This window comes from Schistocerca cancellata, chromosome 2, assembly GCF_023864275.1.
Source record: "Schistocerca cancellata isolate TAMUIC-IGC-003103 chromosome 2, iqSchCanc2.1, whole genome shotgun sequence".
NCBI classification, from domain to species: domain Eukaryota; kingdom Metazoa; phylum Arthropoda; class Insecta; order Orthoptera; family Acrididae; genus Schistocerca; species Schistocerca cancellata.
This window is the reverse complement of record NC_064627.1, coordinates 1,084,482,797-1,084,509,681: the sequence shown is the minus strand read 5'-3', so window position 1 is coordinate 1,084,509,681 and position 26,885 is coordinate 1,084,482,797. Positions and strand designations below refer to the sequence as shown.

At 40.8% G+C, this 26,885-nt stretch overlaps 1 protein-coding gene across 1 annotated transcript in view; it reads right to left on the bottom strand.

Annotated features, from left to right (window-relative positions):
• LOC126163090 (U3 small nucleolar RNA-associated protein 14 homolog B) overlaps positions 1-26,885 on the bottom strand; it is an 87,659-nt gene that overhangs the window by 33,535 nt on the left and 27,239 nt on the right. Inside the window, exons 4-5 of the mRNA XM_049920002.1 lie at positions 14,521-14,592; positions 7,719-7,870 (exon numbers count right to left, since the gene is read on the bottom strand). Coding sequence (XP_049775959.1) covers positions 7,719-7,870; positions 14,521-14,592 — 224 coding nt within the window. The remainder of the gene's footprint in view (positions 1-7,718; positions 7,871-14,520; positions 14,593-26,885) is intronic.

Genomic DNA, 26,885 nt, shown 5'->3' with positions numbered 1-26,885 from the left:
AAGATGCTAACAAAGATAATATACAAAAGAATGGAAAAGAAAACTGAGGATGTGCTAAATGATGATCAGTTTGGCTTTAGGAAAGCTTAAGGCACCAGGGATGCAATTCTGATGTTGCAGTTGGTAATGGAAGCAAGACTGAAGAAAAATCAAGGCATGTTCACAGGATTTGTGGACCTGGAAAATGCGTTTGATAATGTAAAATGGTGCAAGATGTCAGAAATTATGAGAAAAATAGGGGTAAGCTAGGGAGAGATGAGTAATATACAATATGTACAAGAGCTAAGAGGAATAATAAAAGTGGATGACCAACAATGAAGTCCTCACTATAAAAAGGGATTTAGTCTTTTGTTCCTACTGTGCAATCTGTACGTCATAAAAGAAGCAATGATGGACATAAAAGAAAGATTCCAGAATGGTATAAAAATTCAAGGTGAAAGGAAATGAATGATATGGTTTGCTGATAACACTGCTGTCCTGAGTGAGAGTGAAGAAGAATTACATGATGTGCTGAAGGGAATGAACAGTCTAATGGGTACAGAATACGGACTGAGAGTAAATCAAAGAAAGATGAAAGTAATGAGAAGTAGAGGAAATGAGAACAGCAAGAAATTTAACATCAGCGTTGGTGGTCACGAAGTAGACATGAAATTAAGGAATCCTATTACATAGGCAGAAAATAAACCATGACATTTAGTGGTTCGTGTACTTTGATTCTTTGTTTGTTGTCCTCAGTGTCGACGTACTGGCTGAAAAATTAAGGGTTGTATGTGCAACTACTGTCTACTGTAAATGATGTAGTCGATGGATGCAGTTGCGTTTCACAGTCTTTTACTTTCACTTTTCACAATCCCCCAATAATAAACAGTTATATATGGCCAGTGCACTAATGTTCAACTTTCAATAAGCCTCATTACTAGTTTGCAGGCGAACGTCTACATACTGCTACAATAGTTTACAGATGAACATCTACAAGCAGTAAAAACATAACCACATAATTCACAGTTCTTTCGGAACAATCAGGTATGCATGGAACAGACACTGCCATTGCTGTAACACATGGCCTATTGGTGTAACACTTATTTCATTGTTAAGTTGCTACATTGTTGTCATTCTAACCAACACAGGTTCCTTGTCTGAAACTCGGGTGTGGACTGACTGTCTCTTGACCAAAAATCGGGCCCTTATATATCATCACAATAATAGGTACTGAAACTACACAGTGTTCAAAGTTAAATTTACAGAAATTACAATTAAAACTTAACTCATTAAATTAACTGCATACATCGAAAAACTGACGCTTTTTAACAGTTTCTTTTACTACAAGGGTTAAGCTGAATTATTTGTTTAAATGATGAAATTAGCATATGTAGTTACGCAAACAATACTTCTGATGAAACTGGAAATTACTTTGGAATTAATTAAGGGCTGGCTTGGCTAACATGTTTTCGAATAGAGATATTTAAACACTTTAAAAATACTATTAGTTCATCTTCCAAATGTTTATATTTAGTACAGAATTGATATTTATTTATATGTCAACAATGGAATTTAAGTTATGAAACAATTACTGATTTCACCCTATAATGAAAGATACTAACTAGTAATAGTCAAAATGAATTAGAAAATCAATTACATACATAAAACAAAGCACAAAATTAGATCTGGTGTTATATTCTTTAAAACTGAGGGGGCAACCTTTTTCTGTTATGGAAATGCAGATAATATTCACGTATGTTAATGGTAATTAGTTAAAATTGAAAAAATGACTTAAGGAGGCAGATGGCAAAAAAAGAGGGAAAGTAAAAATATCACAGCTTGCTTCGTCGCAGACAGACAGAGCCAGGAGGACATCAAAAGCTGACTAGCACTGGCAGAAAGGACATTCCTGGCCAAGAAAATTCTACTAGTACAAACACAGGGCTTAATTCGAGGAAGAAATTTCTGAGAATGTACGCCTGGTGCACAGCATTGGATAGTAGTGAAACATGGACTGTGGGAAACTGGAACAGAAGAGAATCGAAGCATTTGAGATGTGGGGCTACAGACAAATGTTGAAAATTAGGTGGACTGATCAGGTAAGGAATGAGGAGGTTCTGCACGGAATCAGAGAGGAAAGGAATAATAATGAATGGAAAGTTCTGGTTGAGAATAACAAAATATTTAGGAATAAAGGAGACTACTCTCTGAAAAGCAGAAGCGCTGCATCGTCGGTAAATACACAAACAAAAGGTACAGAGCTTTGCTTTGCCAGCTTTCAGAATGAAATTCCTTTCTCAAGTTGGAGGAGAAACATGCACATGCACACACACAAGCACGCACGCGCACACGCACGCACACGCGCCCACACACACACACACACACACACACACACACACACTAATGGGTGGGGGATGGGAGGGGGGGCAGCAAGTTACCTTACGTTTAATACAGGGAGGTACGGGAGTGAAGGATGTGCTGCAAGGCTAGCTCCAATCTATGCAGGTAAGAATAGCAGGGGGTGGTTGTGGGGAGGATCCAGATGGGACGGGTTGTGAAGCAGCCATTGTAATCTCGCATGTTTGTGCTCTGCTGCACGTTGTGCCTTTGGGTGGTCACCCTTCTTTTTGGCAACAGTTTAATGGTGCCCAATCATTCTGGTTGATAGCTGGTTGGTTGTCATACCAATATAAAATGCTGTGCAGTGGTTGCAGCAGAGCCGGTATGTAACATGCCTGCTTTCACAGGTGAGCCAGCCTCTGATGGGGTAGGATAAGCCAGTGATGGCACTGGAGTATGACATGCTAGGTGGTGGGTACAGCAGGTCTTGCATCTGGGTCCTCCACAATGGTATGATACCTGTGGCAGGGGTCTGGGGGTGGGAGTGGCATAAGGATGGACTAGGATGTTGGGTGAGCAGCAGAACACCACTTTGGGAGGGGATGGACGTATCTTGAGCAGAATGTCCCTCATTTCAGGGCACAATGATAAATAATCAAAGCCTTGACAAAGGATGTGGTTCAGTCGTTACAGTCCTGGGTGGCACTGGGTGACAAGGGGGACACTTCATTGGCCTCTGGACCTGATGGGATACCAGTTCAATTTTACACAGAGTACGCGAAGGAACTTGCCCCCCTTCTTGCAGCGGTGTACCGTAGGTCTCTAGAAGAGCGTAGCGTTCCAAAGGATTGGAAAAGGGCACAGGTCATCTCCGTTTTCAAGAAGGGACGTCGAACAGATGTGCAGAACTATAGACCTATATCTCTAACGTCGATCAGTTGTAGAATTTTGGAACACGTATTGTGTTCGAGTATAATGACTTTTCTGGAGACTAGAAATCTACTCTGTAGGAATCAGCATGGGTTTCGAAAAAGACGGTCATGTGAAACCCAGCTCGCGCTATTCGTCCACGAGACTCAGAGGGCCATAAACACGGGTTCACAGGTAGATGCCGTGTTTCTTGACTTCCGCAAGGCGTTCGATACAGTTCCCCACAGTCGTTTATTGAACAAAGTAAGAGCATATGGACTATCAGACCAATTGTGTGATTGGATTGAGGAGTTCCTAGATAACAGGACGCAGCATGTTATTCTCAATGGAGAGAAGTCTTCCGAAGTAAGAGTAATTTCAGGTGTGCCGCAGGGGAGTGTCATAGGACCGTTGCTATTCACAATATACATAAATGACCTGGTGGATGACATCGGAAGTTCACTGAGGCTTTTTGCAGATGATGCTGTGGTGTATCGAGAGGTTGTAACAATGGAAAATTGTACTGAAATGCAGGAGGATCTGCAGCGAATTGACGCATGGTGCAGGGAATGGCAACTGAATCTCAATGTAGACAAGTGTAATGTGCTGCGAATACACAGAAAGATAGATCCTTTATCATTTAGCTACAAAATAGCAGGTCAGCAACTGGAAGCAGTTAATACCATAAATTATCTGGGAGTACGCATTAGGAGTGATTTAAAATGGAATGATCATATAATGTTGATTGTCGGTAAAGCAGATGCCAGACTGAGATTCATTGGAAGAATCCTAAGGAAATGCAATCCGAAAACAAAGGAAGTAGGTTACAGCACGCTTGTTCGCCCACTGCTTGAATACTGCTCAGCAGTGTGGGATCCGTACCAGATAGGGTTGATACAAGACATAGAGAAGATCCAACGGAGAGCAGCGCGCTTCGTTACAGGATCATTTAGTAATCGCGAAAGCGTTACGGAGATGATAGATAAACTCCAGTGGAAGACTCTGCAGGAGAGACGCTCAGTAGCTCGGTACGGGCTTTTGTCAAAGTTTCGAGAACATACCTTCACCGAAGAGTCAAGCAGTATATTGCTCCCTCCTACGTATATCTCGCGAAGAGACCATGAGGATAAAATCAGAGAGATTAGAGCCCACACAGAGGCATACCGACAATCCTTCTTTCCACGAACAATACGAGACTGGAATAGAAGGGAGAACCGATAGAGGTACTGAAGGTACCCTCCGCCACACACCGTCAGGTGGCTTGCGGAGTATGGATGTAGATGTAGATGTCATTGGTTCTTGTGAGACCTTTAGCATACTGAGCAAGGGAGTTCTCATCACTGTCAATGCATCAGCCACAGGTGGCCAGGCCGTATGGAAGGGATATTTTGATGTGGAAGGGGTGACAGCTGTCAAAGTGCAAGTTTGGTGGGTTTGATGTGGACTGGGGCGTGGACTGAACCATCTGACAGGAGGAGATCAACATCTAGAAAGGTGGCATTATGGGTGGAGGGGGACCAGGTGAAGTGGATGGGAGAGAAGGTGTTGAGATTGTGAAGGAATGAGGATAACATGTCCTGGCTTGGGTTCAGATTGTAAAGATGCCATCAATAAACCTGAACCAGACCAGGGGTTTTGGAATCTAGGAATGCTTGCTCTGGGTGGCCCATGAAGAGCTTGGCATTGGAGGGTGCCATGTGGGTTCCTATGGCTGTGCCACGAATTTGTTTGCATATCTCCCCTTCAAACGTGAAGTAGTTATAGATTAGGATGTAGTTGGTTAGGTGTATGAGGAATGAAGTGGTAGTGGTTTTTCAAACTAAGCTGCAACCACAGTGCTGCTTTCTACATGGGCATGACAACCAACCCTCTGTCTGCATGAATGCCCACCGACAAACTGGCCAAGAGACAGCTGGTCCATCCTGTTGTGTAACATGCTGCCCAACATAATGTGTTTCACTTTAATGACTGCTTCACAGCCTGAGCCATCTGGAGACTCCATACCAACATTAACTTTAATAAGCTGCTCAGGTGGAAACTCTCCCTGCAATATATTCTAAGTACCCAAGGCCTGCCTGTCCTCAACCTTTGATAGTCCCTCTCCTTCACTCATTTGTCCCCTTCTCTTCTACCACTCCAGCACTATACAGTATCCTATTCCACCAATGCACCCACTAAATTCTTTCCCCTCCTCTACTTCTCTTTTTTTCCACTCCCTCCAACTCCTCCTCCCCCTGAACCTAGCAGCATTACTCTGTCCTAACTACATTCCTGCATGGTTCCACAAGCATCACTTCACCTTCCCCCACCCCTACCCTGCTATCCCTCTCCATCCCAGCCTCCTCCTTAGCTCCATCATCCATGGATTGCTTTTCCCAAAGAAGGCATTTTGGGAAAAGCTCAAATGTTTTTTTTTTCATTCTGCCTGTGTCCACTATACCGTGAGTAGCAATTTATCCTTTTCATAATACTGTCATGAATATCTCTGGACTGAAACTGGTAGATTGCTTGCCAATGCACTATGTCTCATCATCATCACCACCTCTTCCTCCTCCTCCTCCTCCTCCCCCTCCCCCTCCTCTCTCTCTCTCTCTCTCTCTCTCTCTCTCTCTCTCTCTCTCTCTCTCTCTCTCTGCTGCCTCCCCAGTCATACATTGCCTTCACTCGCCCTCACAATAGTTAGCCCCTCTTAACCTTGGGCCTAAGTGATCTGTCCCTCCATCCCAAGCCTATTCTTCTTCCCTCTCTGAAGAAGGAATGAACAGTTTCAAATAGAGAAAAGCTTTTTCTGCTTTTAATTTTATTCACAATACCGTAATTTAGGCCCCTTTAAATCCTGTCCAGATATTATGTCTCTTAGTAATTTTACACATACCAGTCACATTAATGGGACCATTGCCTATATTTTATGTCAACACATGGTAATCCTTGACAAATGGTGAATGCAGCACTAGCAGCGCAGTGCATCTAACACATGTTGTGGGATGCAGAAATTACCTGAGTCGTTGTCCTAATGTGGAAGCGCAGTGATTTATCTTAAGTCCAAAAAGGAATGACCATTGCTTTTGCATCAAGAGTGGAAGCTAAATGGTGCCATCTAAAAATGGCACCGAGGCAACTGTGGTGCCGCACAGACCTCAGATGACAAGGGTGAACAGTGGCTGCGGAGATGCGTGTTTGTAAGGCGCTCAACTGTGCAGTCATCAGCACCCGTACAAAGTCCCAATTTTTTCACAGCCCAATTTTGTACACAGTCCAATCTATTCACTGTCATGAAAGATGATGACGATGATGATGAAATGAAGAGAACAACACAAACACCCAGTCCCGGGAAGGGAAAATCCCCAACCCAGCCGGAAATTGGACCTGAGACCCTGTGATCCAGAAGTAGCAATGCTAGCCACTAGACCACGAGCTGCAAACAGTCTTCACAAAAGGCACCTGGTTCATGCAACCGTCTGACTGCTGTTGATTGGTGACAAATGCTGAAATTTGCATGCTGGTACATCAACTCGAGATCCACTGAGTTGTGACAGGTGGCCTTTTCAGACAAATCTCGTTTTGTGCTCCATGCACCAGATGGCAGTTGGCATATATTGTGTGAGCAATCTGAAAGCAAACACCTTGGAACAACTGTCAGAAGGGGCCAGGAGGGAACATTATTGATTGGGGAATGTTTTCCTGGCATTCCCTGTGTGATCTTGTCATTCTGGAAGGCACAATGGATCAACGAAAGTATATTTCTATCCTTGGTGACCATGTGCACCACTACATGCAGTTTGACTTCCTCGGCACAATGGCATCTACCAGCAGGACACTGCAAAGTGTTACACAGCTCACAGTGTACATGCATGGGTAGAAGAACACTAGGATGAATTTACTGTACTCCCCTGCCCACCAAACTGCTCAGATTTAAACCCAATTGAGACAATGTGTGGGCCGTTCGCACCACTGATCATCGCCAGAGAAATGTAGCGCAGCTGACCACAGAACTGCAGTCGCCACGGATTCAAATCCCTGTCAGTACCTTCCAGAACCTCATTGACTCTCTTCCTGCTTGTCTCACAGCAGTCTGTGATGCAAGCGGTGGCCATTCAGGCTTATGACAGCTGGTCACATTATTGTGACTGGACAGTGTAAAATATTCTTTTAAAGGAAACAAACCATGTGAGGGTGAAAAAACTGGAAAAAGATCACCCTGTGTTAGGTTTTTACTTTTTGAATAGATACCAGCAACTGCCTTTAAACAAGTATTTGTGACTATTCCTATCAAAAGTAGAATTTTATACATATGTTTACACCATTTATAAAAACAAACTAGAAAAATTGAAACTGTTACAGATTTTATCCCTTTAACTATAGTTCAGGAACTGCATAAATGTGACTTTTCATGTTTCTGTCATTATCTCTTAAATACATCCCTTTGTCTGAAGATTTTTAACAACATTAAAATGGTATCTAAGTTACAGAAGAATGGCAAATCAAATTACCTCTTACTTTTTATCTTCTTCTGCCTGGCAGCCTTGGCTTCTCTGTAAGACTGCTGGGCCCTCAGCTTTGCCATCTCTTTGCGCCTCTCCATTATCTCCTCCAGGCTAAGGGGAAACTCCTCCCCTTCCTCCTCTTCATCCTCCTTTTCAACCTGAGGAAATTATAAAGCTTTTGTGAGGGACAAGATTTTCCTCTGACAAAATAAATGAAAAACATTTCATTTTCTGAGAGATCTTTATCATTAAGTTAACATTGTCACTGCGACTGGAAAGCTATGGAACTACTTGATTATTACTAAACTATTTCAAAATATCAACCAGCAAAATAAAGAGAACTATTTTATTTTTGTACACTTCTAGTTAGTGTTCATCCTTATGATACCCAGTAAGTGCGATATTTTATAGATGTACAAAATTGTTACGGCTTTTGTGGCCACTCATTAATCAACTGCCCGTTGGCTTCTGTCTTGGGCTCTATGGCTGACATTTGTTCGATGATTTTTCTGACTTCTGCCAGCACGAGTGGCTGGAATTGTCAGAGCTTCACCATCTATTGCTGGTTACGGACTGGACTCAAGCTCACAGCTGCAGATTCTATATATCTGGTGCACCAATATCCAAGGGCTTTTCCGCAGTCATTTCTGGTGTGGTTCTCCCATTGCTACCTGCAGCAGTCATTCACTGTAGCATGGGAATCCAGGATCCACTCACCTTGAGGCTTTCTTCTTTCTTGTTGAAGCTATTTTCACGTTTGTGTAGTTCTATAGCTTCTCTCAACAAACGGATGTGATAGCTCTTCTCTACAGCAAGAACTTGTGTGTCTGTGAATTTTACGATGTGGTCAGTCTCACACAGCACATGCTCTGCCATGGCCAATTTCTCCACTTGCGCTAACCTACAATGCCGCTAAGTTCTGTCATCCTGATGTTGATGATTATCCAGTCATTCCAACGCAAATGTTTCAGCATGTATATTCCCGGCATTGCAAGTAGGTTCCTTTCCTCCTTCACTGATTTGAGACGCTCTTTGATCTCCTTTGTTGATTCATAAATAGTCTTTATGCTGTGTTTGAGCAATGCACAGCTGAATCTGTCTGCCACTCTGGGAATGTATGGCAGAAAGGCCATACCCGACTTTTTTTTTTCCCCGATACATTACTTCGCTGCACTTCTCATGCAGCTGTTAGAGTACCCATTGCTCCTCAGAACACTTTGCAGGTGTTGCATCTTGTGTCTGAGGTGCTACAACTAACAAATTTGCCTCGCTTACATTATGCGTGAATTAATCAAGCCCGTTTGCTGGCTCGTGTGGTGATTTGACAGCGTGTGCAGGTATTGGTCCTTAAGTGTCAGTTTTCAATACACACTGGCCCACAGTGGATCTGGCACTAGTATCTATTACTACTTGTCTCTTATGATGTCAGAATCCAACCTACATTTGTGGATAGAAGTATTCATCTGTGCTATGTCCCTGAACTACTGTTTTGTGTATTTTTATTTTTAGCTATTCCCATTATATTTTTGTGAAGCAGAGGACCACCAATCACCTAAAATATTGTTAGGAAACACCTGCAAAAAATCCCCCAAGTTGCCTGGTGTACCACCCCAAGACAACAACATCTATTTTTTAATTTACTTAAGTGTTCATGTCAGGTCTGTCGTCACTTGAATTCCAAAAACTGCAGCTGAACATTTTCAGTTGCTTAGCCTAGTATGTTTCAAAACTTAATTCTGACACTGGAGGGTTCAAAACATTTGGCCCAAAGATTTAATAATATAACATTTCACCCCCCCCCCCTCCAATCATTTAATGCATTTTCAAGGTTGATCTATTTGTTCCCATCCACAGATCAAACACTGCACACTGTTTATGCTTACTACAGTGAAAAATGCAAGACTGCCAATATGAGAAGTGTTTGGCTTTGTGTACAAATTTGAACTTCATAAACATATTTAACACATAATTTTTCATTTGGTTACTATTCAGCTGTCTTGTTATCTAAATAATGGGAAGTCCAGGTTGGAGTTAGTTTATTTTATTTATTTTACGTGTCCAGGACATGAATTTATTACGATACTGGTACAGCATTAACAACATAAAAGATTACTTACATAAAATTATCCATTTCAGAGAAAATTCAATGAAGTAAAGACAGAGAGTACGGTATGACAGGTGTTTGATAAGTAATGCAACATATTTTTTCCTGGCCAATTTTGGTTGAAAAAATGCAGAATTTGTTGTGGAACATTGCGAAATATTCCTATAGTTTCATTAAGTTCCAATAGGTGGCATCGCTAATATGTAGCCTTCAAATTGGCATTTGTAATGGAGGTGCTTTCCAAGTAGAGTGTTGTCATTTAGTTTTTTAAATTTATTTTATTATTATTATTATTATTTGGCAAAAAAAACAGATGACTTCAGATATTCACAGGCACTTCTACAATGTCTGCAGAGACCTGCCACTGAACAAAAACATGGTGCGACATTAGGCAAGATATCTGTCATAATCACAACAAGGTCGTATGAACCTGTCCAGTCTCCCGCGTGCTGGCCAGCTGCACACAGCTGTAACTCCTATAATGTTGGAACATGTGGACACTCTAATTTGAAGTGATCGATGAATCACTATCAAACACCTTGCTGCACAATTGGGTATCTCTGTTGGTAAATAAACGCTGACACACTCATCCACCAGTTGGGGTACTCAAATGTGTGTGCCCACTCGGTTCCTCACCATCTATGCAGCTTCCTACTTCCACCTGTTTGGCTCAATAAAGGATGCACTCCATGGGAAACAGTAAATGGATGATGTGGAGGTTACTGATGCAGCAAAATGTTGGCTTCAATGTTGACCATTAGAGTCATACCATGCAGCCATACAGGACCTTCCAGTAATCTGATGTAAGGCCATTGCGTCGAATGGAGGTTATGTTCAAAAACAGAGTTTTGTAGCCAAAAGGGTGGGGAATAATATGGTGTACTGGATTTCTGAATAAAACCAATCTGTTTTCAGAAAAAAACTTGTTGCATTACTTCTTGAATGTCCTCATAACAACAACAAAAATACAAGGACTAATATGTAAAAAAAGAGTTTATAAAATACTGACAAGAAGGTGAAATAAAACAAACGAACAGACAGGCAGTAAGGTGAGTCTCTACATATTCTGTGGAGAACCAGTATTCAGTAGTTTTTATGTCTGTTTGGTTAGCTGCAGGAAGATCACAACTATTAAAGGTATCTGGCCAGTTCCTAAAGACTAGCAGATGTTGTTTGTTCTGCAGTGTGCTACACTACACTGGCAAATTTCATCACAATAGCTGAAGATCCATTTCCTGAGGTTGACTTTACACCATGACACCCCAGTTCTCAGCCTGTTCGGCATCTTCCGTGTCTCACAAGGCAGGTGTGAGCCTTCAGCTGGTTCCTCTGACATTCACTCTGTGTACCTCAGGCAAAGAGTCTTGCCAAAGTTTCTCTCAGCAAGTTATGGGAGAGATGGAATTGCTGTCGTTGCTTGCACGGAGTTCTTTCTTGATCTGAGTCTTGGTTGTTGGGGTTCATCTCCAAATACGGGATGTCTCCATTTCTCGAGCTGCTTTCCTGCAAATACTTGGTAGTGCCATACCCATAATTTGGTAACGTTTACTGACATGAGTTGGTCATTGAGATCTGTCACAATGTGTCCAGTATTGTTTAAAGCTGTATCAATATATTTGGCCTGTTCAGAATTTTGCCAAACTTGTGCAGAATATTCTTTTGGGGGGAAAAACATATTTCCATGGTAGATGTTCAAAACACTTTTGGTTGAGCACCACAAGTAGCTCCTGTAAGTTTACAGGTGACACTTCCAAGCAGATAGTTTGAGCTTTCTTCATCTTCACAGTGGGCTTTGAATGTAAGGGTGCAGCCCACCTTTACTCCAATATATCTGGAGTGTCACCATGGAATAGCTGTTCTCCTCTCCAAGCGACATTCAGTTTTCTTTTAGCTTCCCATATTTCATAGATAGAGTACATAAACTTGTGTTTTCAGGATTTGGCTTCAGATGATTAGTATCATAATACTTGCCCAGCTCTTTGAGATCTTGTCAGCTTTATCTCTGTGAGGGTCCTGCCTACTCGTCTCGCATAGGGAGCCTAAAGGATGCTGCATTCTCAGAATGCTATACAACAATTCAAGCAAATCACATTAATAGTTTTTTTACGATAAAAAAGATAGACAATACTAAACTTTGTATTACATGAACATGTCGCAAGCGATAGGTAACAGGCAAACAGTCCATTTCTTTCTCTATATACTATGTCCATACAAGCAATGGATATGGATCACTAATAACTGCTATTTTAGTGATTTCCTGGTGCTGGTCTAGTACTGTGTCGCCAAGGCTGGCAGGAGCAGCACTTATATTCTCTTCTTGTAGAGGCCACTCCTGTCGTGGCTGACGTTATCTTACGGCCTTCTCTGCTCTTGCGTTCTTCGTCTTCATGCCGATGCTTGTGGTTACGCTGGAACAATCTCCACCTCCTTAAAGGTTTTGCCTTGGACAGCAATTTCTGTATCTTCAGCATAAATAAATGCTCTGGTTCCAGGGCTAATTGGTCGGTCGTTTGCGTAATAGTAGGGACAACAAACACACTTGCCTGAGGGAGGACATTTTTCTGAATGCTGCCCCAACTTTTATTACTTTGCAGCAAACATTAGATGAACTGTGTTAAGCAATACTCCTTTGTGACTGAATATACTTTCCTAACCACCTTTTTGTGGTTTGACCGCATCATAAGCTGCTGTGAGGTCAATAGAAGCCACACCAATGACTTGACCTCTTTCATAAACATCCTCAATATGCTGGACCAAACTAAGGATCTGTCAACAATAAGACCTTCCTGGGCTTTTACAATGTTATTGTTGACATACTCTGATATTTGATTTAGATTCAGTCTTTCCAGTACCTCACACAAATAGCAGAGGAAATGAAATTGGATGAAAGTTTTTTGGTTCTGTTGGCTCTTTCCCAGGCTTTAGAAGTGCTACTACTTTGGTTTTGCACCAAATCTTGGGAATTTTCAATTCTGAAATACAGGTGTTATAAGATATAATATCCATTGTTTTGTATCAGGCCCAAACATTTTATTTTATTTTGTTTCTTCCATGGTTTGTCTAGGTCTGCTGCTTTATTGTTATTCATAGATTAAGATGAAAGGAGTGCCAAGAGGCAGTCTTCCTCAACTGTGTACCTCGGGGTTTGGAGATTTTAGATCTTCCTTTTGCCTTACCATTCAGAAGGATTTGAGGGTCAATTTGGTCTGGAGTTATCTTTGAGAGTTCAGGAGCAGTGGCTGGGTCATTGTTAAGGTTCTTCAATAATTTTCACGTTTTCAGCTGTTCTGTTTCAAATATAGATTTGCTGCTAGGTCACACCATTTTTTACTTCTGGAAGCTGTTACAGTACGCAGGAGATCTTCGCCTGTTTGGATTGTTTCCTCAGAGAATGGATCATTGTCAAATAGTTGTACATATCTCTCCAATAGAGCCTTGCAATCTTCTTCATGTCCTGGGTTATGAAAAAGATTGTTTTGGGATATATTTGCATGAGCTAACTTGAACTGATCTAGCAAATTCAGAATACACTGTAGATGGGTCCGATTTTAGGACTTCCATATCATGTTCTTGTATGAAATTCTCCCATCATGCTTTCTTGAAGTTAAATAATCTTTTGAAATGGACAATCTCTGGTTTCATAACTGCTGCAACAGAACAGATAATAAGTTGTTGCTACATGTGTGGGACTGGCTCAGCCATGTTCTTCTTCATGTGAACTGGCTCAGCAACTTTCTTCTTTACTTCCTGGACAAGGTGTTCGCTGACACAAATGTTAGGTTAGTTATATCCATGACCCCCATCCAGCACTGTTGAAGAATGGTGGCATCTTTGGGTCATAACACTGGCCCTCTTTGTTCAATTCAGTCGCCCAGTTCTTCTCTATTTTTATCAGTTTTTCAGTAGCACCATGATGTACTGTCTGCGACTCAACACCTCACCTATGTGGTGAGTAGCACTCTATCATCTTTAAAACACTATTCTTATTTTAATAAGATATATAAACCTATATAACACATTTTCTCACAGTTTTGCAACAACAGAGCTATCTTGCACATACTACATAGTTACGTTACTAATGTTATTCAAATGGCACAATGTTTGGAGGAATCCTGCAGTCACATTTCCTTTTTAATGAAAGTCCTATTAAGATGGAACAACTTTTATAAGAGCTGTTCCTTTAGATTGTCAATGGCCTTGCCGCAATGCTTAATGCTGGTTCCCATCAGATCACCGAAGTTAAGTACTGTTGAGCTGGGCTAGCACTTGGATGGGTGACCTTCCGGTCTGCCACGCACTGCTGGCAAGTGGGGTGCACTCAGCCCTTCTGAGGCAAACTGAGGAGCTACTTGATTGAGAAATAGCAGCTCCGATCTCGGAAACTGACATATGGCTGGGAGAGCGGTGTGCTGACCACATGCCCCTCTGCATCCAGTGACGCCTGTAGGCTGAGGATGACACAGCAGCCGGTCAGTACTGTTGGACCTTCATGGCCTGCTCGGGAGGAGTTTAGTTTTAGTTTTTAGTTCCTTTACATTACAGTTCACGTATTACTAGACCTGCAATACGCACACTATCCGCAATGTCGAAGAGCATCCATTAAATTCTTCGGACATTCTTCACAGAAATCAAGCAAAATTTCTGTTGCCATGTACACAAAATTCTTAACTTTTGTTACATAAGAGACAATGGCAAAGAACTCACCTCTTTATCTCCATTTACAACCTTACTCCTACTCAGGATTTCTGCTACTTTGGCCTCCAGTTCAGACTGGGACTGTAAAAAGGAAATTGAAAAACAGTTATCAATGACAAATGTGGTATCTTATTGGAATGAAATATATGTGTATCCATAATCACAAAGGAAATGTGTAAAATTTCAAAGATGGGTAGTCTGTTTTGTATTACCACAAAGTAAGTGCAAGTGTGTCATGGATATTATTAGCAAGTTGGAATGGCAATCATAAACACAAAGCTGTTTTGCAGAGGGAAAATAACACCATAAAATTTCAAAGAACAGCTTTATCCTTGAAATGGTAAAATATTTTATTGCCTACCACTCACATAGTAAGTTTAAGGTAAAATAAGAACAATAAAAACTTAAACAGCATGATCTAAGTGTTAGTTTTACCCTAAAATCTACTTCAGAGTTATAAGGTGACTTCGGTGTCTTGTACTCTCTGGAAAGTACTTAAGCGCGTTAAAGTTACTAGGCATACTGCCTATACATTTCTTTTAATACACAGTAGCTCGGAAGTGATCTCGACTGCTGCCTAGCCGAGATCACTGCTCACCTCAAATGCAGCCACAGTCGGGCCTAGCACACGGAGATGAACGTGGCCATGTGTAAATGCATGTATTTTGCAATTGGTTGGTTGGTTGATTCGGGGGAGAGGAAGAAACAGCGAGAGCATCGGTCCCATTGGGAAGGATGGGAAAGGCAGTAGGCTGTACCCTTTCAGAGGAACCATCCCGGCATTTATCAGAAGTGATTTAGGGAAATCATGTTGTGTTTTGTCTATGTCTGATGAAGGGCTTAGTCTGATAATTGATAATATCCGACAGTCCTCTTTAAAAGTGCCTCCCTACCACCCAACACCTCCTCTGTGTAGTGAACACGAATCTGTCCTTTTTATATCAGTATTTCATCCCGGATTTTCCACTTATTGAAGGACAGTAGTACTTACTTAGAGTTACTGAAACAAATGGCTTTTTGAGTGGCTCTGCCAGGCCAGTCCCCTATAGCACTGCCTGTTGGTCTGTACTCAATAAACATTGCTGGCTGTGAGTACACCAAGCACAGTCAACAAAGTGAAACACTGTACTTGTTATTTTCTAGTATGTACATTTTAACGTTTTTTTGTGAGATGAAGCACTTTAAATACTGAAACTGGCAAATTTCTGCCACTTTGTCACCTGAGGATGGTTCACAGGTGTGACTTAACAAATGGTTCACGGGTGTGACTTAACAAATGCTTCTAAAACAACAGATGTGGTAATTTTCTTAACATGCACTTACCAAGATGCTATCCTTCAGTACAGGAAAAATTCTTTTAACAAACATTTTCAGTGGAACAAGCAGGTAGGAAGCTCAAATTAAGTTTTTATTTATTTATTTATTTTTTTTTTTTTTTTTTGTAGGCATAAAGAGGGTATAAAAGTGTCATGTCAGTGAGGCACTGTGTATTATCAACATTTTCTTCTCTTTACTGTTGCTACGATGGCAACTATCATGCTCAAGAAATATTTGGTAGTACTTAGGTGTTGAATTAATTTTGAATTTGGAATGTTTCATTCTACTCCGTGTGTAGGGGTCTGACAAAACAAAACATGAAACTGCTTACATCACTAAGAAACTATTTGCAATAGTGTAGCAGCACGTATTTCAAATTTGAACTATGTCCTTATGCTGTTTGAACTGTGTCCTTATGCTGTCACAAATTTCAACTTTAAGTATCAACTTATGGCAATGGATAAGCAATTTCGTACAAACATTCTCTTGCACTCTGCTGGAAATTGTTTTGCACAAGCTCTCACTGAAAAGAAATGAAACTGATGCAGAAAATTTGACAACTCATCAAATACTGGGAGATCAAAAAGTCCGTATAAATTTGAAAACTTAACAAACCATTGTTGTTGTTGTTGTTGTGGTCTTCAGTCCCGAGACTGGTTTGATGCAGCTCTCCATCCTACTCTATCCTGTGCAAGCTTCTTCATCTCCCAGTACCTACTGCAACCTACATCCTTCTGAATCTGCTTAGTATATTCATCTCTTGGTCTCCGCCTACGATTTTTACCCTCCACACTGCCCTCCAATACTAAATTGGTGATCCCTTGATGCCTCAGAACATGTCCTACCAACCGATCCCTTCTTCTGGTCAAGTTGTGCCACAAACTTCTCTTCTCCCCAATCCTATTCAATACTTCCTCATTAGTTATGTGATCTACCCATCTAATCTTCAGCATTTTTCTGTAGCACCACATTTCGAAAGCTTCTATTCTCTTCTTGTCCAAACTATTTACCGTCCATGTTTCACTTCCATACATGGCTACACTCCATACAAATACTTTCAGAAATGACTTCCTGACACTTAAATCTATACTCGATGTTAACAAATTTCTCTTCTTCAGAAACGCTTCCTTGCCATTGCCAGTCTACATTTTATATCCTCTCTACTTCGACCATCATCAGTTATTTTGCTCCCCAAATAGCAAAACTCCTTTACTACTTTAAGTGTCTCATTTCCTAATCTAATACCCTCAACATCACCCGACTTAATTCGACTACATTCCATTATCCTCGTTTTGCTTTTGTTGATTTTCATCTTATATCCTCCCTTCAAGACACCATCCATTCCATTCAACTGCTCTTCCAAGTCCTTTGCTGTCTCTGACAGAATTACAATGTCATCGGCGAACCTCAAAGTTTTTATTTCTTCTCCATGGATTTTAACAAACCATGGAACAATGTAAATAGAGAGGTAAAAATTGACACACATGCTTGGAATGACATGGGGTTTTATTAGAACAAAAAAAAAAAAAAAAGTTCACAACAGATGGCCTCGTTTGGTGATGATCGTGTGCTCAGCCGCCACTTTCGTCATGCTTGGCCTCCCATGTCCCCAGACCTCAGTCTGTGCGATTATTGGCTTTGGGGTTACCTGAAGTCACAAGTGTATCATGATCGACCGACATCTCTAGGTATGCTGAAAGACAACATCCAACGCCAATGCCTCACCATAACTCCGGACATGCTTTACAGTGCTGTTAACAACATTATTGAGAATTTCCTGTAAAGAACACCATCTTTGTGTTGTCTTACTTTGTTATGCTAATTATTGCTATTCTGATCAGATGAAGCGCCATCTGTTGGACATTTTTTGAACTTTTGTATTTTTTTTTTTTTTGTTCTAATAAAACCCCCATGTGATTCCAAGCATGTGTGTCAATTTGTACCTCTCTACCTACATTATTCCGTGATTTATTCAGTTTTCAAATTTATACTGACTTTTTGATCACTGAGTATATTACATTAGTGGTGGTCACCTCCACACACATCTGATTTTGTCACTGCCAATGTTCAAAAACTTTCTGAATGATCTTTCCTGTGAGGCAAGTTTTGTCTTTACTGGACTGCAAATACACATCTCCAATAAACACTTCATTTCACTGTCACGGAGTTAGATAAAACTTCTCACATGGTAAAGGCACAGTGCAATGCAGAAATCACTTTACTCTATATCAGACTTCATATAGTACAAAAGGAAGGAAGATGGATCAATTTTTGACAATATAATGTAATTGGATACATAAAAAATCTAGTCGCCAAGTGGCAGCAGGAGAACAAAGACTTCCCTCCTACACTAAAGACACCAACCATTTCCTAGATCATCTGAAATCTGTGCCCATCCCAGTCCGACCACACACCTTGCTCTTCTCACCATTGATGCCATCTCCCTCTGTATCAGCATCCCCCATGGACATGGTCTGTCTGCTCCTGAATATTTCCTCAGTCAGCACCCACCTGATTCCAAACCTAGAACATCCTTCCTGCTCACTTTAATCAAATTTATACTTGCCAACAAATACTTCCACACCGTGCGGGGTAGCCGGCGGCCTGAGGCGTCTTGTCATGGTCCGCACAGCTCCCCCTGTCAGAGGTTTGAGTCTTCCCTCGGGAATGGGAGTGTGTGTCGTCCTTAGCGTAAGTTAGTTTAAGTAGGGTGTAAGCTTAGGAACCGATGACCTTAGCAGTTTTGCCCCATAAGACCTTACCACAAATTTCCAAATACTTCACCTTTGATGGACAGACATACAAACAGATCAGGGATACAGCCATGGGAACTAGGATGTTTCCTTCCTGTGCAAACCTTTTCATAGGTCACTTGGAGGGGGCTTTCCTGGGTTCCATAAGCCTTCAGTCCCTGGTTTGGTTTAGATACATTAATGAGATCTTTGCATATTCACTCATGGTGAGGCTGGAATCTCTCTATACCTTCTCCCAATTAAATTTCACAGGGTCCTATGTTGAATCCCACGCCACTTTCCTTGATGTTGATCTCATCCTCACTGAAGGCCAGCTACACATTCTGTCCACATAAAACTGATTAACAAACAACAGTACTTACATTTTGGCAGTTGCCATCCTTTCCATGTCAAATGTATCATCCCATACAGCCTTAGCATTCGAAGCAAACATATCTACTTGGATGCAGACTCTTTACAGCAACACACCACCATTCTCACCTCAGCCTTCCCTGGATGTAATTACCCCACCAACCTAGTTCAGAAACAGATATCCTTGGCCATCACATCCCATCCTGGTAGTGCTGATCCCTCCTGAAACAACTTCGGAGTTTATCACTTGTCATCAAGCCCTGAAATGAGATCCATTCTGTCTGAAATTTTGCCCACCACACATAAAATAGCTTTTCACCACCTTCCCAGTCTCTGCAGTATCCTTGTTAGGCCCTACGCTCCTTCTGCACCCATCTCCCTACCCTATGGCTCCTACCCCTGTGACTGTCTCCCTCAAGACTTGCCCTATGCACCCTCCAACCACAACCTGTAACAGCCCCGTAAATGGCAAAACATGTACTACCAAAGGGAGAGCCACCTGGAAATGACCCAAGTCATGTACTAACTGTTCTGTAAACACTGTTCAGTCTTTTTCATTGGCATGACTACCACCAAGTTTTAAGTTAGGATGAATGGGCATAGGCAGAGGATGTATACAAGCAACACACAATACCCTGTTGCAGAGCATGCTCTACAACATGACAGTCATGACCCTGATGCCTGTTTCACCGCACATGTCATTTGGACTCTCCCTCCCAGACACCAGTTTCTTATAACTCTGTAAGTGCTACAACATGTCCTTGGTTCTCGCCATCCACCTGGCCTTAATTTACATTTATTTCTTCCATCTCAGCATTTCTTCACAGTAACCACTCCTTTCTTCATTCTGTTTTAGTTTTCTACATCTTTCATTTTCTGACCTGCCTATTTTTCGCCGTCCACCTCCCACCTCAGTTACACATACAATGTACTTATCACTCTTATTAATTCATGCACAACATTTTAGTGTTAATCTCTGTTTTGCATCTTACCCTGTCTTCCATCTTTAAGCTCTGGGGTTTTCAAATCTATCTGGTGCAGTCCCCAACAATCAGTCTTTCCTTCTTATCTCGTCCTGTAAGTCTCCCCTGCCCCATGGTTCTGGGTGACTTCTTAGAACTCTACCCCTTTTCCTAAAACCTCTGCAGTCCTTTTCCTTCACCTCTCTTCCACCCCCTTCAACCCTTCTGCCAGGACAACGAGCCACTGGCTCCGAAAGGTTGCATATGTGGAACTTTTTTTATATGTGTGTTCTCTTGCCACTGCTTGGTGAGTAGATTTTTTTTATCTACCCAGTTACATTTATATTGTCAAAGAGGAAGGAAGATTATGGTTTGATTTCATGCTGGTGAGGTCATTAAAGAAGCAGACAAACTCAGGCTGAGGAAAGAGAGAGAAGGGTACTTGTCACGTACTTTTCAGAGACACCATTCTGGTATTTTCCTCAAGTGATTTAGGAAAATCTAAATCTGGATCGATACACAGGATTTCAGCTGTCATTCTTCCCAAAGAATCTCATATATTACAGTAAAATTAACCGCAAAGTTATTTTAAACTGACAGATTCCATTCAGTAACTGAACTGATAAGTACATGATAAGATCATAGAACATCAAAAGAACTGAGATAAGTGTATACAGATCTGGATTTAATAAAGATTAGTTTTTTGATAATATGTATCAATGAGGATATGGGCATTTAGAACAATTATATCAATATAAATGGACTGGACTGTGAACTGTACATGGTAAGTTAAAGCTGAAAGCTGGGCTGGGGATGAAATCTGGGGAATTCCTTTAGCACACAAAGTGCCACCAACTGCACATAGGGAGCATACCTGACTGACTGACTGAAAGCTTCACCTTGCCACTTCCCTTAAAAATTATTGATGTAACCACACCTTATAATTGTGATGACAAGGGTGTGTGTGTTTTCAACTTTTGATGGAAATAAGAGGTGTGGCAAATAAATAACAAAACTGCTGTCAGAAATGTGATTTATTGCAAACAAAGTTACAACTAACTTTTATCCTCTTCAACATATGGGCCTCCCTTACCTATATGCATCTGCATGGATGTCTTCCATTGTTGAAAGCAAGGCTGTAGGTCATGCACTGTCATCTTCTTCAATAACTCTGCTGTTTTTGCTTTTAGTTCTTCAACAGACTGAAACTGTGTTCCCTTCAATGGACTTGTCACTTTTAGGAAGAGATAAATAGCACAGGGAGCCAGATCTGGTGAATATGGAGTTTCCCTCAGCTTCATTACGACTTCTTTGTAGTATTTCTGATTAATGGTTTGACCCTCAAGTGCCAGTTTGGTTGTGATAACACCCCTAGCAGAAGAAAAAGGTCAGCATTGCCTTCAGTTTTCATTTGCTCATTTCAAATTTTTTCATTCTTGGTGATGTGGGAGTCTTCCAGTGCATTGATTACCGTATTTACTCGAATCTAAGCCGCACTTTTTTTCCGGTTTTTGTAATCCAAAAAACCGCCTGCGGCTTAGAATCGAGTGCAAAGTAATCGGAAGTTCTGAAATATGTTGGTAGGTGCCGCCACAACTAACTTCTGCCGTCGAATATATGTAGTGTTACACAAGCATGCTTTACAGGCACAAAGATAAATACTGGTGCCAAAACCTCTGCGTCAGTAGATAAATTTTAAAAAAAAGATGGAAGACGAGCTTTTTTCTCCGACCCGAATTTCGACCACTGCATTTTCATACATTATCCAACGAAGTAAATACAAATTCCGTATTGTTCATCTTCGAATGTAGCAGCTTTTCAATGCACTACGAAAATCCGACTGGCAAGACCGTTTGCGATGTTTGTCAGTATGGCCAATTCTACGTTCTGATTTTTTTTTTCTACCTGTGAGAAGAGATGGTTGCTAATGGGAACTTTTGTGAATTTTGAATCACATGCAGTATTCTCTTCACCATAAGAATAATACGAATATAAACATTTTGCCATGTATTCTTTCATGTTTGCTGCTATCTCATTTAACTCCTGTCTGCCTGATAAACTACGAAACTAGAGTGAGACAACACAAACGCGGAAGTATACACATACGTCATGTTCATATTCGTATTATTCTTATGCCTAATAGTGATACAGTCAGAAATGAAGCGCGCGCGGCAATTGACTAGATTTTTAAATCTAAGATGACTCTAATTTCTGTGCAAAAAATAATGTACTAAAGAGGCGTCTGCAAAGATTTTCAAACGGAGAAAAATTGTCGCTAAACTCTCGTTCAGAACATCTTCTATCATACGCAGTTTATTATTTGGTTCTTGTTGATCATTATCAAAGAAAGCAGCAGTGTAAATAACAACAAATAGCAGTCTCTTACCATTGTTACGCTACTGAGACAATTACTCTCTTTTTTTTATTGTAAGCGGCGGTAGGACGCACAAAAGCAAACCATGCCGCGAGCGGCGACAGGTCGTGAACATTCATTATCGGAATGCGACAAACAATGCATGACACAGTACAGTAATGCATTTTCAGCTTAGAGTGACGAAAACACCTATAACAAAGAGAACGGCAATTATCAGATCAAAGAAAAATAAGCAATCAATTCAAACCAGACGAAGCACGTGAAAAACGAAGGGTACCCGTATAAATAAGGACGGAGCGCCTGACGCATAGCAATGGTTACCTGGTAAAGCTTAACTGCTAAGCTTACGGCTCGAACCAAACTACTGTAGCTGTATCGTCATTCATTCGACCTGAATTGTGTCTCATATTACAATGGACCAACTTTGTTTCGATTTGGAGGTGCGGCCTAAAACTTTTCTCTCCCCTTGAATTTCGAGTCTCAAATTTCCGCTGCGGCTTAGATTCGGGAAATTTTTTTTCCTTTATTTCGAGTCTCATTTTTCAGGTGCGGCTTAGATTCGAGTAAATACGGTAATTCTTTGTTTCTGGGCTGTACTTGAGTATCCATGTTTTACCACATGTGATGACGTGTGAGCAAGTTCATTTCCTCATTGAGTCATTCCATGTCATCACAGCAAGATATCTTCTGTTGGTCCTTTTGTTCGTGAGAGAGTTTTGCACAAACTCTGGTCATGTTTCAATCATTATGTGAAACTTGTCTTACTGTCTCTTTGTTCATGGTCAAAATGTCTGTGGTCATCCGAATGCTCACACGCCAGTCATTCCAGACAATCTCATTAATCTAATTTTCTGACTGTATGTTCAGTTTTTGAGTTCACAGATTGACTGCGATGTTCATCATCTTCAACCTCACCTTGGCCTTCTGAAAACTATCTGTGCCATTCAAAAACTCACACATGTGATATAACGTTATCACTAAGCACTTCTTTTAACATATGAAAACATTCTGTTGGTGAGTTTTTTTAATTTCACAGGGAATTTGAGGTTAATGTGCTGCTCAATTTTTTGGTTAACCATGCTTTTGGCACTACTACAAAACAACATCCTCTACAAACAAGGCTGTAAAGCAAACTAAAGCAGACAGAAAGACAAAACGAACAGCGGCTGCTCTTGAAGGTTCAAGGTAAGCCGCACTTCAATAACAACCTCCCTCTAGGCAGCTATTTAACTGCCACACATTTTATACTGTCCTGTACATAAGAGAGGAGCAAGTGGTAAGTACAAAGTATAGGTCAGTCCACTACTTCATTTTTCATGTCCACTGATAACAGATCCCAGGAAAGGGCATGGGGCAGGGATGAAACAAACCCAGGCATTACTTGCTTTTGGCCTAACTGAGAAATCTGGATATGTTATTTTCCACCACCATATGAAATATTAAACAGAAATTTCAACAACTTTGACTGAAATAAGATGCTGACTCTTATGGTCGATGTTTGTGTCCTTGATGATTTTTCTTTTATGGGCTTAAGGCCGTAGTCCAATGCAAATTTCTCTGCCTGAAGTTTCATCTCTCAGTGCTAGAGACATCAGTGGAAGCTATAAAGACCTGGTAATCACTATCAAACTTAAAGAACCTCGATAAGTCAAACTGTTTAAGGAATGCAACAACACTTGTCATCTGGGAAACATGGATAAATCGGCAGATGATGTTGTGGCTCGGAATATGATAAAAGACATGGTTACAAGAAATCCACAATTTATTAGGTCATGGTGTGGCAGCCTAAACATAAGTAGCACAATACCGCATAGTGACTAATACAGTAAACATACAGTTTGATCACAAGTATAGACTATTGGCCGGTGTTGGTACTTGGCAATACATACAGCATTTGAAAACCAAAGGCCCCTGGCTATCGGCTCAAACTGTGTGATACGTGTCGCACTAGTGGCAGTGATTGTGTAGCAATGTACAGGTTACTACAGCAGGTTGTACTCTGGGGTCAGGGATACATCAAATTCATTTCTCCAATACTACATTTTTATCAGCATCTAATCATTACTGCATTAGAATGTATATTTATTTATTTGTTTAAACTGATCTGTTTAGGGTCATCAGGCCCTCGACCAGGGTTTCACACATACATCATAGTTACCTAAGCAATTTTAGTATGAAAACTAGTACTAAAATGATTTGAGTGTCTGCAGTGGTAGTGTGAGTAAATTATACTGACTATGAAGTAACAAAGCATTAATAATAGCATTACTTGTACTACTACAGATGCAGCCACTAATAGTAATAGTAACAATAACAATAATTGTTCTAATAATATTAGTAGTGGCAGATAAAAGAAAAAAAAGAAAACATTATGGGTCTACAAAATACATGTTTTTTGATATAGCAATTTCTGTTGCAAGAAAATTTAAGAAGACTACATCAGCTAAGAATACTGTGAAACAAGGAGATCAGACTGGAAAGAGGGATGTATGAGACTTTGAGAATGGGGCTGAATGATGGAGTGGGGCAGAGAGAATTTTTCTCTGATGGGAATGGGTGTGTTCTGCCATTTTGTTCAGACAAGAGAGTTAAGGTCAAGGAGAGAGATGAGGGACAGTGTTCAGTAGAGAAGACAGAGGAGAGGGTATGGAAATCTCTGTGCTTGTTTGAACACAGCCAGGAGAGCTATGCATATGATGGTGAAATTTGATCAACAGATGTAATGAACACAGGCACATAGAACCAGTTCTATGCGCTGTGAGCTTTCCTGAGAAAGGCGTTACAGGATAACATTGCTATGATCAATAATTGGAAGAATAAATGTTTGTACAAGTTTCTTTTTCAGGTCAACACAGAAGGGTTTTTTATATTTCTATAGGGCGTGGAGAGATGCTGATGCATTCTTGCATATTGCGACTATGTCCCAGTCCAGTTTAGACTTTCATGTATTATTACTCCTAGGCTCTTTGCTGAAGGACAGAAGTTGATATCTGTCCCATTTAGGGTTAAAGATGATAGAGATTCCTAATATTTTGAGCTAATGGGCCTAGAACGACCAACCTGTATCAATTGGGTTTTGGATAGGTAGAGCTTTAACCCTATATCCTGTACCCATTTTGATAGTGCACACAGGTCAGTGTTGAGATTCCTGATAGCTGTCTGCATGTTTATAGGTTTTGCACTTAGATACAATTGGAGGTCATCAGTGTACATGTGGTATCTGCAATAGGACAAGACTGATGACATATGATTTATGTATAATGAAAAGAGTGTAGGACCTAATAATAAACCCTAGAGGATGCTGCATACTACCTGCCTCCATTGTGACTTTATGGTGCCAGACATGACACATTGCTGGCGAGACATCAGGTATGAGTGAAACCATTGCACTGCACTTGGTGAGAAATTTATGCTGCTATGTCTGGCAAGTCATAGTCAATGGTGTCAAAGACTTTGCTGAAGTCTAAGAACCAGATGACAGTTGCCTCTTGTGTATCCTAGCTTCAGGTCACCTGTTACCTTTATTAAGAAAGATGATGTATTGCAATGTTTATGGAGACCTAACTGGTATTTGACTAGTAGGTTGTTAGTAGTTAGGTAGTTTGTTAGCTGGTTGTGGATTCTATATTCTAAGGTCTTAGACAATGCAGGAAGAATGCAAAGAGGTTGTTAATCAGAGAAGGCTGTGGCAGCAACGTTTTTAGGTAAATGCTTAACTAGTCCCTGTTTCCAGGCCTCAGGGAAAACAGTTGTAGTGAAGGAGTGGTTGAAGATATCTGTTACAGTGGGCCGTAGTGGGTCAATAATAAGCTTCATCTTTTGTACTGTACTGCCATCATGTCCAGTACATTCTGACTTGAAATGCGTTATGGTTTTTTTTTTTTTTTTTTGACGATTTTGCAGATAACATTCTTTAGGTAGAATTTTTTGTGGCTAAAGTATTTACCCCCATGAAATAATCAATGGCTCTGTGTTTTGTTTGTGGTTCAGTTTTTGTCACAGGTAATGTGAAGTACTGGCTCAGTTCATTGGCTAGGACTTTGCCTATACCAAAACCACACAGGTATTTGCATAGGACAGTTGATCTATTTCTGTTGTCAGCTGCTGTATGGGCATGCCTCAGTTTTGCATTTCACAAACCTTGATTGACTCTGTTGCGCTTGTGCTTGTCAGTAATATGATTTTCAGGAGTGAGGTGCTATTTGTACGCTTGGTATGCAGTGTATATGAGAATCATGAGCTGTTTTAGTTCTTCAATTACCAAGGTGGATGTTTCCTTCTTATTTTCCAGTCTTGAAAGGGGGGGGGGGGATACTCGTCACACTGTTGAGTAAGTTTGTTGGTAAACCCATGAAGTTTTTGGTTTATGTCTGAGAAAGTAACAGAAGACATCTTCCAAGCTATTTTTTGCGCCTCAATTGCAAATTCAGAAAAGTTAATGTGTTTGAAGTCTTTATACTTAGTCAACTGTAGTTTCCTTCTGAGACATTCTAGTGGGGTACATCTCAAAAATTATGTCATGGGCGGACATGCTAGGTGCAGATATTTGAGGAGTATGACTTACTCTGTTTGGGGATTTCATTGCAAATATATCCAAAAGAGTGTGGCTACTGTTCG